Below are 14,145 nucleotides of genomic sequence, written 5' to 3' on the forward strand. Positions count from 1 at the left end.
TGCTCCACCATAGCAGAAACAACTGCAATCAAGCGTTTGCGATAACTTGCAATGAGCCTTTCACAGTGCTATGAAGGAATTTTGGTCCACTCATCTTTGCAGAATTGTAATTGTGTAATTCAGTCACATTGGAGGGTTTTTGGCCTTTTTAAGGTCTTGCCACAGCATCCCAATCGGATTCAGGTCAGGACTTTGAATAGGCCACTCCAAAGTCTTCATATTGTTTTTCTTCAGCCATTCAGAGGTGGACTTACTGGTGTGTTTTGGATCATTGTCCTGCTGCAGAAACCAAATTCGTTTCAGCTTGAGGTCACAAACAGATGGTCGGACATTCTCCTTCTGGACTTTTTGGTAGACAGCAGAATTCCTGGTTCCATTTATCATGGCAAGACTTCCAGGTCCTGAAACATTAAAGCAGCCCCAGACCATCACACTACCCCCACCATGTTTTCTTGTCAATCTACAGAGTATTTTCACAAAATTCCTGGGGTTCATCAATATGTTTTCTGGAAAAATTGAGACAAGCCTTAATGTTCTTTTTGCTCAGCAGTGGTTTTCGTCTAGGAGCTCTGCCATGCAGGCCATTTTTGCCCAGTCTTCTTCATATAGTGGAGTCACCAACACTGACTTCAACTGAGGCAAATGAGGCCTGCAGTTCTTTGGATGTTGTTGTGGGGTCTTTTGTAACCTCTTGGATGAGCTGTCACTGAGCTCTTGGGGTAATTTTTGTTTGGCTGGCCACTCCTGGAAATTGTTCCACTTTTTTGCCATTTGTGGATAATGACTCTCACTGTGGTTCGCTGGATTCCCAAAGTGTTAAAAATGGCTTCATAACCTTTTCCAGACTGATAAATCTCAATTATTTATTTCTTATTTGTTCCTGCAGAAAACTTTGTACAGAGTGTACACCACACCACATGATCAATAAGAGTATAAGTATGATTAACTAAGGCTCAACTACAGCTCATGTCATTCCTAAGTGCCCTGTGGTGGAAAACTGAAAATGGAAAGACACTTTAGAGAAGATACAGCTCTGGAAAAAAAAAAAAGTGAGAGACCACTTCAGTTTCTGAATCAGTTTATCTGATTTTGCTATTTATAGGTATATTTCTCATTTATTTGCAGAAAATGAGAAATGGCTGAAATAATAAAAAAGATGCAGAGCTTTCAGACCTCAAATATTACAAAAAAAAAAACAAGTTCATAATCAAGTTTTAAAAGTTCAGAAATCAATATTTGGTGAAATTACCCTGGTTTTTAATCATAGTTTTCATGCATCTTGGCATGTTCTCCTCCACCAGTCTTACACACTGATTTTGGATAACTTTATGCCACTCCTGGTGCAAAAGTTCAAGCAGTTCAGTTTGGTTTGATGGCTTGTGATCATCCATCTTCCTCTTGATTATATTCCAGAGGTTTTCAATTTGATTAAATCAATTTTTAATTGGTCTCATTTTTTTTCAGAGCTGTATATGAGATGGAAAATGGGCAGGACTGTTTTGTCATTTAAACATATGGCGATGGAAGGGGCCACATAAAATACTGCAACCAGACAGAAGACTAGAAGCGCTAGACCTGTGGTGGCTTCACTTTTAGAGACATTGTGCTGTCTAAGCATTTATACAGTCATTGGTTATTGTTTTAAAATAAAAATTAGATTGATATTTTTAAATGATGGTTCTGGAAAAAAGACCATGCCATCATATAGTAGAGTATATCGTCACTGTCAAATGAAAAACATCTCTAAACAGAAACTTTAAAGGAGAGAGATATAACCTTCTTAACTTTCAGTGGAAGCCAATGGGAAAAGAGTTTATTTCCAAAAGTAATTTTTGAGTGTTTCTATTGGTCCATTTATCAAGAAATTTTGACAAAGTGTAAGGGACAGTTTGTTTGTTCAAATGTTGTAGTAACTTAAAAATCGACAAAAATGGAGATACTTGTTTTTCATTGTACAGCAACGATATGCTGTGGGTGAGTGTTGGGTTTTCACAATAGAAAATAGCAGTGATTATTATTAGTTCTATCGTGTTTTCGGGTTTTAAACACACTTCTGCAGTGATGAGAGGAGCATGCTGTCCTCGGCAGATTTATCTCCACTTTAAACCTACTTTAACACACCTTATTTTATAATGATCTGTAAAGTAAATAACAGTTTGTAACGGGTTCATCCAGGTGAAGCAGATTCTGCTTGTGACTGAATATAAATGAGTTTATATTCCTCATTTTCACCCGTCGTTGCTGTCTGTTCGTGTTCTTCAAACATAATACACTTCTTCAGTTATTGTAAATAAATTGCTGTACCGCTAAAGCTAATTCATTCTGTCTCCATCCCCCCCACCCCCTCCCATTGCACCGGTTCTGAAATGTAATTTAACCCAGAGCAGGGCAGATGCTCCCCGATCCGTCACCGCTATTCACACTGAGACCCAGACTATATTACTGCTACCACAAATTACTGCCCAAAATGCTTCCGTAATCATCCTGCAACATTCAAACACAAAAGCAGGAGAGAGACAGAGTGTTTACGGGTGTCTCTCCATCGACAGACTCATTCTCGTGTGCTGCAGCTTTGTTCAGCTTTGCAGAACGCTGCTATTGTGTACCGGGCGCCTGCTCTTTGTTCGCTCGATTCTGCCGCTGTTTTGCTCGCGTCTTTTTTTTTTGACGGCTGAAAAGGAAAATAGACTTTTTTTTGAATGCGCTCTTCTCTGAACTCTCTGTTCTTTTCTTCTATGAAGTTTCAATGCTCTCGTCAAGCTGACTTAGCTAGAACTGGTTTCCAGTTTCTCTCCAGTTTATGAGGCTATGCTGTACCATACACCATACATAGACCATAGACCAAGGGTGTCCAAACTACAGAGGTATTTTAGAAATAGAGTGAAAGTTGGTCCGCTGTTAAGCAGGTTTTTATAATGTGAGATTCAAAGTTTGAACGCTAGGTGTCAGAAACTGCCAAAGAGTCTAAAAGTGGAGAGAGTGCGCATTCCAAGCGCAGAAAAACGGGCCAAAGAGTCTAAAAGCGGAGAGGGTGCGCATTTCTAGCACAGAAAAACGGGCCAAAGAGTCTAAAAGCGGAGAGAGTGTGCATTTCTAGCGCAGAAAAATGGGGCAAAAGAGTCTAAAAGTGGGGAGGGTGCGCATTTCTAGCGCATAAAATCGGGCCAAAGAATCTAAAAGTGGAGAGAATGCACATTTCTAGCGCAGAAAAACGGTGCAAAAGAGTTTAAAAGTTTAATATTAAGAGACATCATTAAATTAAACATCAATTTGAAAAATCTTAGTTTACAAAACACTTTCAAAGATAAAGAGAGTAAGTCAAGTAAAATGGTGTGTAAATGAAATAATAAGGAAAAAAGTATTATTTAAAGTGGTATATTTCATTATTTGTTTTATTACAGAGTCTGTGGTCCGTGACTTCAAATATATTTCTCCTTCTGGCCCCCAACAAAAAAGGTTTGGGCACCCCTGCCATAGACCATACCCTACACTTCACCGCAGTCTGCTTCTGCTGCTGGTTTGACGCATCTTTTTAGGTCGTTTTCACACCAGCACTATTTAGACTTTGGTCTGTTTGTACCCTTGGTGTGGATCGTTTGGGTGCTTGTCAAAACAGTAATCTACGGTGGCCCAGAAAGGCACATTACAACAACATTTACAAAGCAAAGGAATAGATGATAACGCAACTACATAAAAAAAACGCAGCAAACTAAAATATGACAACGCAACTATATTAAGAAAACACAGCATTTCAGAAACGCTGCATTAAGGGAAAGCACAGCAATGCAAACTTCTGGCTTGGGCTTTTAGTACAACGTCAACAGCTAAACAGCGCCCTCTAGCAGCTGGGAGCATTTCCGTGTGGCAAATGTATTTGCTTTCCCTTAATGCAATGTTTCTGAAATGCTGCCTACACTGTACACAGTACGCCGTACCCTAGAAACTGGACAAAAATGTGGCATCAGAAGTGGCTCATACTTTTAACTGATAACATTTCATTTGTATATAGCGTCCAAAACCATGTTACCAAGTCTACTAAAGATTAACTAAGTAACGACTTCAGCAGTTGGTTTGAGGCTGGTTTGTTATGATGTAACAGGCATGCACTTTGCATAGTTGCTAATTGGTGGCCTTCAAGCCTCATTTGGGCCCAATCCAATTTCACTGAAGACACATGATGCCCTAAAGTTTACTAGTTAACCAGCAGCAGCTAGATTACTGAACTTTAGCGCTCCTGATGATGTATCGGGTGATTGAAGGGTTGTCCCAGTTCTTGGGACTACACTCGAAAAGAAGGGCTAGAGGTAAGTGGTAGGGGTAAGGGGTGAACTGGGATTGAGCCTTAGATGTAGCTGTTAGCTTTGTAGCTCCAGTGCTAAACTAAATGAGGACATAAACACACTTTGGCTGATGGACTGTGTTTGGAGTGAGGAGGAAATTCTGTAAATTAGATCCGTCTCTGACGCTTCGCTGTAAAAGTTCGGAGGCTGATGGCAGGCAGATTGTCAGCGTTCTCCTGCCAGTCGTATCTCTGAGTCAGGCCAGCCAGCCTGTGCGCACCAGGAGTGCAGCCAGAGGCTGTCCCCAACATCTGCCAGCCTGCAACCTCCTGCCCAGCTCTCCACCCCTGTGTGTTTGTTTTTCTCCCTTTCTACCGCAGAACCCATTCGTCATGTGAGGAAGCGTCCCAGTTCAGCAGGAGGAGACTGAGAGATGCTCAGAGAATTCACCATCTGTTACAGGCTATAGTAATTAGAGAGGGCTGTAATAGAGGGTTCTGTAGTTCAGCAGCTTTTAGTGTAGTTAGCGTAGTTAGTGTAGTTCTGCTCTTGTTTTAGGACATTTGCACAGCTAGGGCCCTGTTGTACACCCTGTGCAAGGCACATCTCGATACTCATTACTATCTTACAGCCCGTCAACTTTTTATTTTCATTCCTTGTGCTCGCACACTTATAATAACGTCAGAGTTTATGAATATATCAACGCTGATGGACATGGTGGTCTGAAAGTGAGGTGTGTTCATGTGTTTCTATCTTGGCAGGAAATACACTGTGCGCCACTGACTGATTAAAACCTGTCAACAGTCAGCAACCCAATCCAGTCTAGGAGCACTACAGTAGCACTACAACAGAGATCATGACCAGCATTGTCTGGCTAGAACTGTCCTTGTGAACAGCAACAAGGTACCCCATATAAGCTAATGCATAGTGCAGCATCCTTTAGCTTACATGGGATGTGGCAAAATTCATGGGACACAATGAAAACTAGTTCCTTTGAGTATTCAAATTCTTACCACGTCTCATGCACTATTAGATTGCTTTGTGTCTAGACGACATTATAGAATGATCACAGCTTGAACAGAGGCTGGACTCTTGGTGGCTGTGTACTGACCTTTCACTGAACTTTCCCTGTATGCTCTATGTTCTTCTATCATCATCCCTCTCTCTCTCTCTCTCTCTCTCTCTCACACACTTTAAATGTCACGTTGAGAGACACTCTCATACCTTTATTATTATATATCTTTAAGGTCACGGGGGCATCTCTCCGAGGCTTTAAGCAGATGTCACACTCTCACAACTCAAATGTCAGCCATCTTGGTTTTTTTCACAAGTCATAAATCTGAAAGAGCCCAGATGTGTGTCAGGTGCTATTATGGCCTCTAGGACTCTAAGACTCTAGGGATCAAATATGAAGAAGCAGAATGGTTGCTTGCTTTTAAATACAACATTATTGCTGCTAAATGATCGTCTGCGTTCCAGATAAACATTCTGATATCAGCTAGCCATGTTAGCACTGAACACACAGCCCCACAGCATTATGGAACCACCACCAAATTTTACTGTGGGGAGCAGAAAAGTGTTTGTCTTGGAATGCTGTGTTCTTTCTTCACTGCTGTGTTCTGTCGTTTCATCCGTCCACAGAACCTTATTATAAAATGAAGCTGGCTTGTCTAAATGTGCTTAAGCATACCTTAAGCAACTCTGTTTGTGGCATTTTTTCAAAAAAAGGGCTTCTTCTGCATTACTCTCACATACAGCCTCTCCTTGTGTAAAGTATGCTGAATAGCTAAATGATGCACAGTGACACCATCTTCAGCAAGATGATGTTGTAGGTCTATGGAGCTGGTCTTAGGGTTGACTATAACTGTTCTCACCATCCTTCTCCTCTGCTTATCTGAGATTTTTCTTGTTCTGCCGCTTCGGGTCTTAACTAGAACTGTGCCTGTGGTTCTTCCATTTCCTCACTTTGTTTCTCACAGTGGAAACTGACAGCTGAAATCTCTGAGATAGCTTTTTGCATCCTTCCCCTGAACCATGATGTTGAACAATCTTTTGTTTTCAGGTCATTTGAGAGATGTTTTGAGGCTCCCATGTTGCCAAACCTTGCAATTGTTCGCATTTAACCCTTTTTTATAATTGGATTCACCTGTGTATGTAGGTCAAGGGTCAATTAGCTTAACAAACACATTTTGTCTTCCAATAAAAAGTGCAAAAATTATTTAAATCGACATGTATAAAAATAGATTGTTGGCTGGGTGTAAGTTTCTGCTGATTTGTAAATATTTGTCATCTTTTATTGCAGTAAACAGCAGGACAGTTGTTTGAAACATTTGGTCAAGCTTGATTTAGGATTCCTTCCATTTTATCCTTCCTTCATTCTCTCATTTTCATTTCCTCAAGTTCTGTTCCTAAAATTAGACAGGGCTGTTATTGATTTCTGGGAGCTGAGATAATATCATGTTCCTAAATTGCAATCAGGAGTTTTTTTCTGAGCGGCTCTAGTCAGCTGATTGCATTATGGGATATGCAAAGTTCCCGCTAAACCCTGCTGCCATTGTGATCTGCAGCATATAGATGAGTTTTTTTTTGTGTCCTTGATGAAAAGATGTGTCCTGCTTTTTCCTGTCTCAGACAGAGCCTGCCGTGAATATGAAATATTGCTGCATGTCACATCCTGAGATTTATGCTAATTGCTAAAATCACATAACTCTCCAGATCAGACTCGGAGAACATCTGTGTGTCCTCACTGCAGATTTACCACTGCTGTTTGGTTTCTGGAACAGTCTGTATTATTGAAATTATGGAAATTATAAGGAAAAGGAATCATTTCACATCCCCATAGCTTTGTTGCTAGTCGCTGTTTGCATTGACAATATTAGAGAAACACTGCTGGTCATTATCATCACCATCCACTGCACTGTCCACTGTGGGTGGTAATGCCTTCTGTAATGTGTTCCCGGTAGACATGTGACACTGTGGATCAAATGTCTGTGGATGTTAAATGTCTGCAGAATGTCAGAAATGGAATGTCCCATCATCCATCTGCACTCACATTTAGACCTCACTCCAACTCCCATAATTCAACCTCACTCACAAGATAACCCCTTACAAGTGTTCAGCATCACTTATCACACTTAATATCACACTCCAGCAGAAATAGCTGTACAGGGCTAGAAAAGTAAAGTTAGCTGAGCTAAGTTATCTTTTTGTTTAACAAAAGACCGCCTTCCTTAATCAATGTGACTTGAGTAGCACTACTGAGGTAAATTTATGACAAAAGTAGCACTGCAGTAGTAGCTGGCTAGATAAATGTGTGACTTGGGCTGTGTTCACATTACCATGCTGAAGTGACTCAAATCTGTTTTTTTTCAGTCTGTGTTTACGTGCCAAATCCATGATTTTCAAAGCAGATTTGAGTCACTTTCATATGCGGCCCTAAATTAGATACGTTTCCATTCCATGAACATGCGACATGAATGTAAACGGTCAAATCTGAATTCATGCATCTTTTTGCTTTTTTTACACATGTGATATGTACTTTTCTCCCGTACCTGCACATCTCTTGATGCAGCTGTGCAGCTATAGCTGCAAAAAACAGCAAAAGCAAACCACCTGTCCTTTTTTCTCCTCCTTGACCTGAGCATGAACTTCAGACCAGCTGTTTGCTGTTTCTCCACTCCAGCAAAAGATGCTACACATGTGAGCTGCTAACAAACACATCCATTTCCCTTTATAAAGCTACGAGTAGTCTCTCAAATATGATGTTTTTTTTTGTTGTTGGTGAAGAAGGCGACATTTATACAGGGACAGATTCGTTCACATTACATACAGATACAGGTGACTTACTTTTGTGAATGTGAACCGTCAAGAAAGCCAAATCTGATCTGAACATAGCCTTGAATGGCACTGCTGAGGTAAATGTATTGCGCTTTGTTGGTAGAAGGACAAAAAATGCATTTAGGCTATTTTATTTATACATTGATGAGAAAAAGTGACAAAACTAATGTTGTGGTAATTGGCCTTCCAGACAAACTTTTTACTTTGTTTGTTTTTGGTTTCAGTCAAAAATGTTGTGCAAGTTCTGGAGGCATCTCGTTCTTTTTGAATTCACTTTTAGTCTCTGTCTGAAAACTGGATCTGATAATGTGTCTCGTTCAGCAATTCTGAAAAGCCCTTCAATCTAAAGCTGTTTACCAGACAAAAGAAACTCTGAGTGTGTGTGTGCTGTAGATTGGTAGGGAGGGATGACAAGACAGGGTTTATGATGTTTATTCCCCCTGTATGTGTGTATTCTCTCCATTCACATGAATAATACATTTTCTCTCTCTCTCTCTCTTTCTCTCTCTTTTCAGCTTCTTTCGGCAACTTTTCTTAGCTCATCCATCCATTTGGCAGCTTCCCCCTCTCCGCCCAACACAATGGATCCCTGATAAGGAGAGAAGGCAACGCTCCAACTGGACACTGACAGAGGAGGAGGAAAAGAAAGAGAGAGAGAGACTAAACTGAGACTGGGGTTTGAGAGGACTGGAAAAAAGAGAAATAGTTTTGTTCTGGGCTGAACCTGAACTAAAACCAGAACTAAAACCAGAACTGGAGCGTTTTTAAAGCCGCTGGACTAAAGAGACACTTGGGAATTCCTGCTGTAAAATATACCATCAGACTCAACACTCACCCCCATTTCTACTGGACTGCATCACACCGCTTTATCAGCGGAACGCAGCGTTGGCTTAGCAGTCGGACACTCTGATCTGATGAGGATCTGATCGCAGGAAGCTGTAGTTTTTTCATCAAAGCGACAGAACATTTGCCAGAATCACCAAAATCGGTACACTTTAATGGGAACTAAGGACATGGAAACAATACGAGGATTGTTTAACGATGTAAGGATGGTGGTTAACGTCACTTTAACCTAACTTCATCCAAGTGAACTTTACCACCATAAACCTATGAAAGCTAGAGCTGGTCTGTGGAATAAAACAGGACGCGCCACGTGGTTGGACATCTACTGTAGAATGAACCAGATAACGTAGCGAGATTAGGAGGATTATCAGTTGAGAATGTGTTCCAGGTTTGTTATACACTAGAGGGCGCTCCCGAGTGAGTCCAAAATGTATGGGTTTATATGAAGCAACTGAGCAAAATCTGTTTATTAATTGAACTATCATTTATGTACTAAAATGTCTGAATATTAGAGATTATAAAACTTATAAACTTTTAAACCCCTTAACAGACCTTGGTCTGTATACGGGCCACGAGTGTAGGTGATACAAAACCCTTTTTTCTGTGGTAAAATACGTTATTCACATTGTGAAAACTTTGAGGGCTTCTACTGGACATTTGGAGAAGGTGCCTGTTAACTCTTTATTCCACTAATGACTTCAAAATCAGGACTTTCAGTAACGTATCTTATCAAAAATTAGAAACGTTGTGTATGGGCCACAAGTGTAGGTGATATAAAACCTTTTTCTCCATAGTAAAATATGTTATTTACATTCTGAAAACTTTAAGGGCCTTGGAGACTCCTAATAGACACTTTATTCCACCTAATAAAATTTTAGGTCAGTAATCAGTAGGACTTAACACCAAATTCTGCATGTTTAAAAATAGACATAAAAACTAGACAACTGGGCTCTGAGTGGTCCAGCAGACTAAGGCGCTGCCACTATGATCGGGAGATCGCTTGTTGGAATCCAGGTCATGCAGCTTGCCATCAGATACCGGAGCCCTGAGAGAGCACAATTGGCCTTGCTCTCTCTGGGTGCGTAGATGGCGCTCTCTCTCCACATCACTCCAAAGGGAGATGTCGATCAGCACAAGGTGTGTCTGTGAGCTGATGTATCAGAACCAAGCCGCTGCGCTTTCCTCCAAACGCGCTCTGATGCTACTCGGAAATGTTAGTAAAAGAGGGAGTGTCTCGAAGAAGTATGTCTTGAAGAAGGCATGTGCTGGTCGTCACCCTCCTGTTGTTGGGGCATCACTAGTGATAGGAGTACAGCTGAGCAGCTGAGTGGGTGGGATAATCAGCATAGCTAAATTGGGGAGTAAAGCGGGATAAAATGTTTAAAAAAAAAGAGGTTTGGAGGACATGAAATGTTTGATTTGTATTCAAGAAAATATTGATTTTTTAAAGTTTTTAATGTTAAAGTGGCAGTCTGTTAGATTTTGTTTCTAAACTGAAAGCAGATGTATTTCTGAGAGGAGAAGGGATAAAATATTGTGTTTAATGGTACCAGTGTGGTGGAACGACCATCCGTGCTAAGCCTAATACAGCATGTTCATTCTAAAAACTGGGGTGTCGGGTCGCTTCTAGCCACGTCACGCGTCTTTAGGTACTTAAGTCACACGTACAGTCTCTAAAAGAGGATCCGGCTCAGTTTTACTGAACGCGAGCGGATAGTGGAGCAATGGAGACTTCAGAAGGGGAATCTAGGATTCATAAAATGAATCTTCTGCATGTTCGGTGCAATTACCAATTCTCACCAGAGAGGCCCTAAATCAGAAAAACGTACAAACATCAGCTATAAGGAAAGCACCAGTTCTATGATTTAATTAATAATATTTTGACACAGACTTACATTTAACTTACATTTTTACAAATATTTTCTAAAACAATACCAATCAGCGTTTTTAGTAACGTGTCTTATCAAACATGAGACCTTTATATGTAATGGTTGAATTGAAATCCTTAGGATGTATATGTGTAGAATGTCAGGCATAAAATTTATTAAAAGGCCTGGCTTTATCTCCAGCATTAGCTCACCAACCAGTCAGCATACAGTAGCAGCAATAATAATGTCTTTATTGCCAAAAACCTGAATGTAGAAAGTAGAAAAATTACAAATCTGGTGAAATACATCATTCTACTTTTTTAAATTAAAAGAATTTACTAACCAATAAATATAAACTATTCAGCCCCATTCATTGAGGACTCACTCTTGGACTCCCTTTATTGATTAGCATTCATTTTTGTATCTAACAGGGTAAACAGGAAGTGATAAACCGACTCTGACTGACCTTTGACCAGCCAGGCCTATATAATTTACTCCTTTAACCATCCCTTTACCCATCAGAGAGCTAGCCAAATAAAAAGTGGCTGGGATAACATCTGCTTTACACTGACCAGCTATGCCTGAACCAGCTTATCTATCCTTTACAAATGATATTACTACCCCAGTTCAACCACCAAAGTTGGGATGCTGTTTAAAAAGTGAATAAATGCAATAAAAACAGAATGCAGTGATTTTTATGTCATAGACCCATGCTTTATTCACACTAAACATATGATAGTTGATAAAAGTTGATTTTCTTTGCATAATACAGCTTTTAACCTGTATTCATGGATTGCACGTTGAACTGTGTTCACAGACAGTAAAGGTTTTTGGAAGTGTTCCTGAGGGCATGCAGTGATTTCCAGTACAGAATCAGTACAGCCTGCTTTTAATGCATTAAAACCTGAGGGCCCAAAGATCACCAACATCAATCAACCTTTATTTAAACTCGGAGTACATTGAGGGTGGCCCTCATTTACAATGCAGCCGAGCAATTACATAAGGAAGGGATTGACAGCAACAACAACAACAAAAAATGTAGATAGAATAAAATAAGCAATAAAAAAAACAGCATTTTAATAAGGTATAAGAATTATTTAAAAAATGGATAATAATTGTAAAAATATTAAGATATAAAACAAATAAGCTAAAAATAATCATTTAAGAGTAGGAATCATAAAATCATAGGTAAAAAAAGGCAATAGAACTAATAAAAATTCAAGTACAGATGAATAAATAAAAACGAAACACATAAAAGAGTAAATAAAAATAAGCAATACCTAAAAAATAATTAAAGAAAATAAAGAAACTAAAAAGAAATGTGGAAAAAACAGCTAAAACAAACCAACATTAAAAACTAAAAAGTTAACTAAAAAACAATTAATATTAATAAAAATAAAAATAAAGAAGGAGCTAAAACAGTGGCAGGCTGTCTGAAGGGGGCTAGAGACTAGGAGTTTAAAAAGATTTAAAATGATTTAGTACTAATTCTCTTAATTAATCGTGGATTCTGAGATTGTTGGGGTCTCCAAAATCAGTACATGGTAGGTTTTGAAAATATTAATATATTATTTGATTGGAAAAGTTTGCTTTTGTTAGACTATACGCTGAATACTAAACAGTGTTATGAAGCTTAACCAAACTTTTATTTTTATTCATTTATAGGAAATAAAGCTTGTATAAAACCAAATGATTTAAATGGATGACGCAGGGATAGAAACATGCCAGATATTTACCTGAACACACCTCACTTCCTGACCTCCACGCCCATCAGTGTAGATTTATTTCTAAACTCAGACGCAATTTTAACAGTGTGGCCACAAGGCGTGAAAATAGACTGATGACGGGGTGTAAGATAGCAATGAGCATCGCAATGCGCACAGCACAGGGTGTACAATAGGGGCATAAGTATTCACAATGTTATGGTGAGGGACATTTTTTGTAAAATCCTTTCATTTTTTTATAAAGTGCTATGTAGCTTAGTGAAGATACCCGTTTTTGCTTCATAATAGTCATAATAGTTTGTTAGTTGCAAATTATTCCAATTAAAGCTGTTTTTTTTTAAATTATTATTAGTACCAATTAATTCCCAACATTTTGAGATGTGCTACTGCCATTGAGTTTTAAATGAGTTGAAATGGTAAAATATCTCACTTCTAACATATGAGACGTGTTCTATTACCAATAAAATATGGGTTTATGAGATTTGCAAATCATTGCATTCTGATTGTATTCCCATTTATTGAAATTTTTAAAGCGTCCCAACTTTTTTTGGAATTAGGACTGAAAAACAGACTGAAAAACAAACTTTTCTCACATCAGAACAGATGTTCTGTCTGAGCTGAATCTTCATCTGTCATCCACCTCCACGACAAGACAAGAGGACGCCAAGAAAATCATCTTCTTCCTGAAGTCAAAACAAAACCACTGTCATCTCCTTTTCTCTCTCTCTCTCTTTCTGTCCAATGATGAATCCTGTGTCTCTGACTCTTACAGGAACTGATGTGCTGCTGCTGTCAGCAGAACTAGAGCTATTAGAGTTAGTGTTCTAGAGTAGAGAAGCACAGATCTGAATAGCTAGTGCTCTCCTGTCGTTGACCTGTGTGCTTCATTATTTAATAAGGTCAGTGAGTTCTTTAATGGAGCCAATAGCACACTGTATTTAAACCAACTCTCTGCTGAATGTCAATATCAATAGACCGGCACACTCCGTAACCAACCTTCAGACAATGTCTTTCATTTCTTCTCAGGGTGGGAAAATTACTACTATTATTGTTATTATTATTGTTGTTGTTTTTATACATCCTAATGATTATGTCTGCAGCCCATTGTAGCTCATTCCCAGAAGCACTTAACGTTTGATTTGAATGCCTTTTGTAGATCTTGCTATGAGATGTACACTCGATATAGTTAGGGATTTTCTTTGTATACAATAAACACTGTGTCTGTAAGAAATATTAATAAAGTTTATATGGCAGGGAATTATGGGTAGAATCTGAGAATGATTGATAACTGTACAGATTTATTGTTTTTTTTTCCAGCAGTGTTCGAAGCAATACTATAAAGGATCTCTGTGGAATTACACAAGTTTTTTTATTATTATTATGAACTTCTGGTCATGTCTTTATCTGCTTTTTAATCTTGTATCATACCTGTATTGCAATCTACATGTATTGTCATGGTATTTGTAATACAGCTGACCAATATACTATGGATGCATCTCAAAAGATTAGAATATCATTGAAAAGTTACTTAAATTCAGTAATTGATATATTATATAGATGTATTACACACAGAGTGATCTATTTTAAGTGTTT

General features: G+C 38.9%; 1 protein-coding gene across 1 annotated transcript in view; it reads left to right on the plus strand.

Annotated features, from left to right (window-relative positions):
• The window catches only part of samd10b (sterile alpha motif domain containing 10b), a 122,822-nt gene extending 109,012 nt beyond the window's left edge, over positions 1-13,810 (plus strand). Inside the window, exon 5 of the mRNA XM_022677537.2 lies at positions 8,633-13,810. Within this exon, the coding sequence (XP_022533258.1) occupies positions 8,633-8,655 (23 nt within the window). The 3' untranslated portion in view covers positions 8,656-13,810. The remainder of the gene's footprint in view (positions 1-8,632) is intronic.
• Positions 13,811-14,145: the final 335 nt, after the last annotated feature.

This window comes from Astyanax mexicanus, chromosome 13 (assembly GCF_023375975.1).
Source record: "Astyanax mexicanus isolate ESR-SI-001 chromosome 13, AstMex3_surface, whole genome shotgun sequence".
NCBI lineage: Eukaryota > Metazoa > Chordata > Actinopteri > Characiformes > Acestrorhamphidae > Astyanax > Astyanax mexicanus.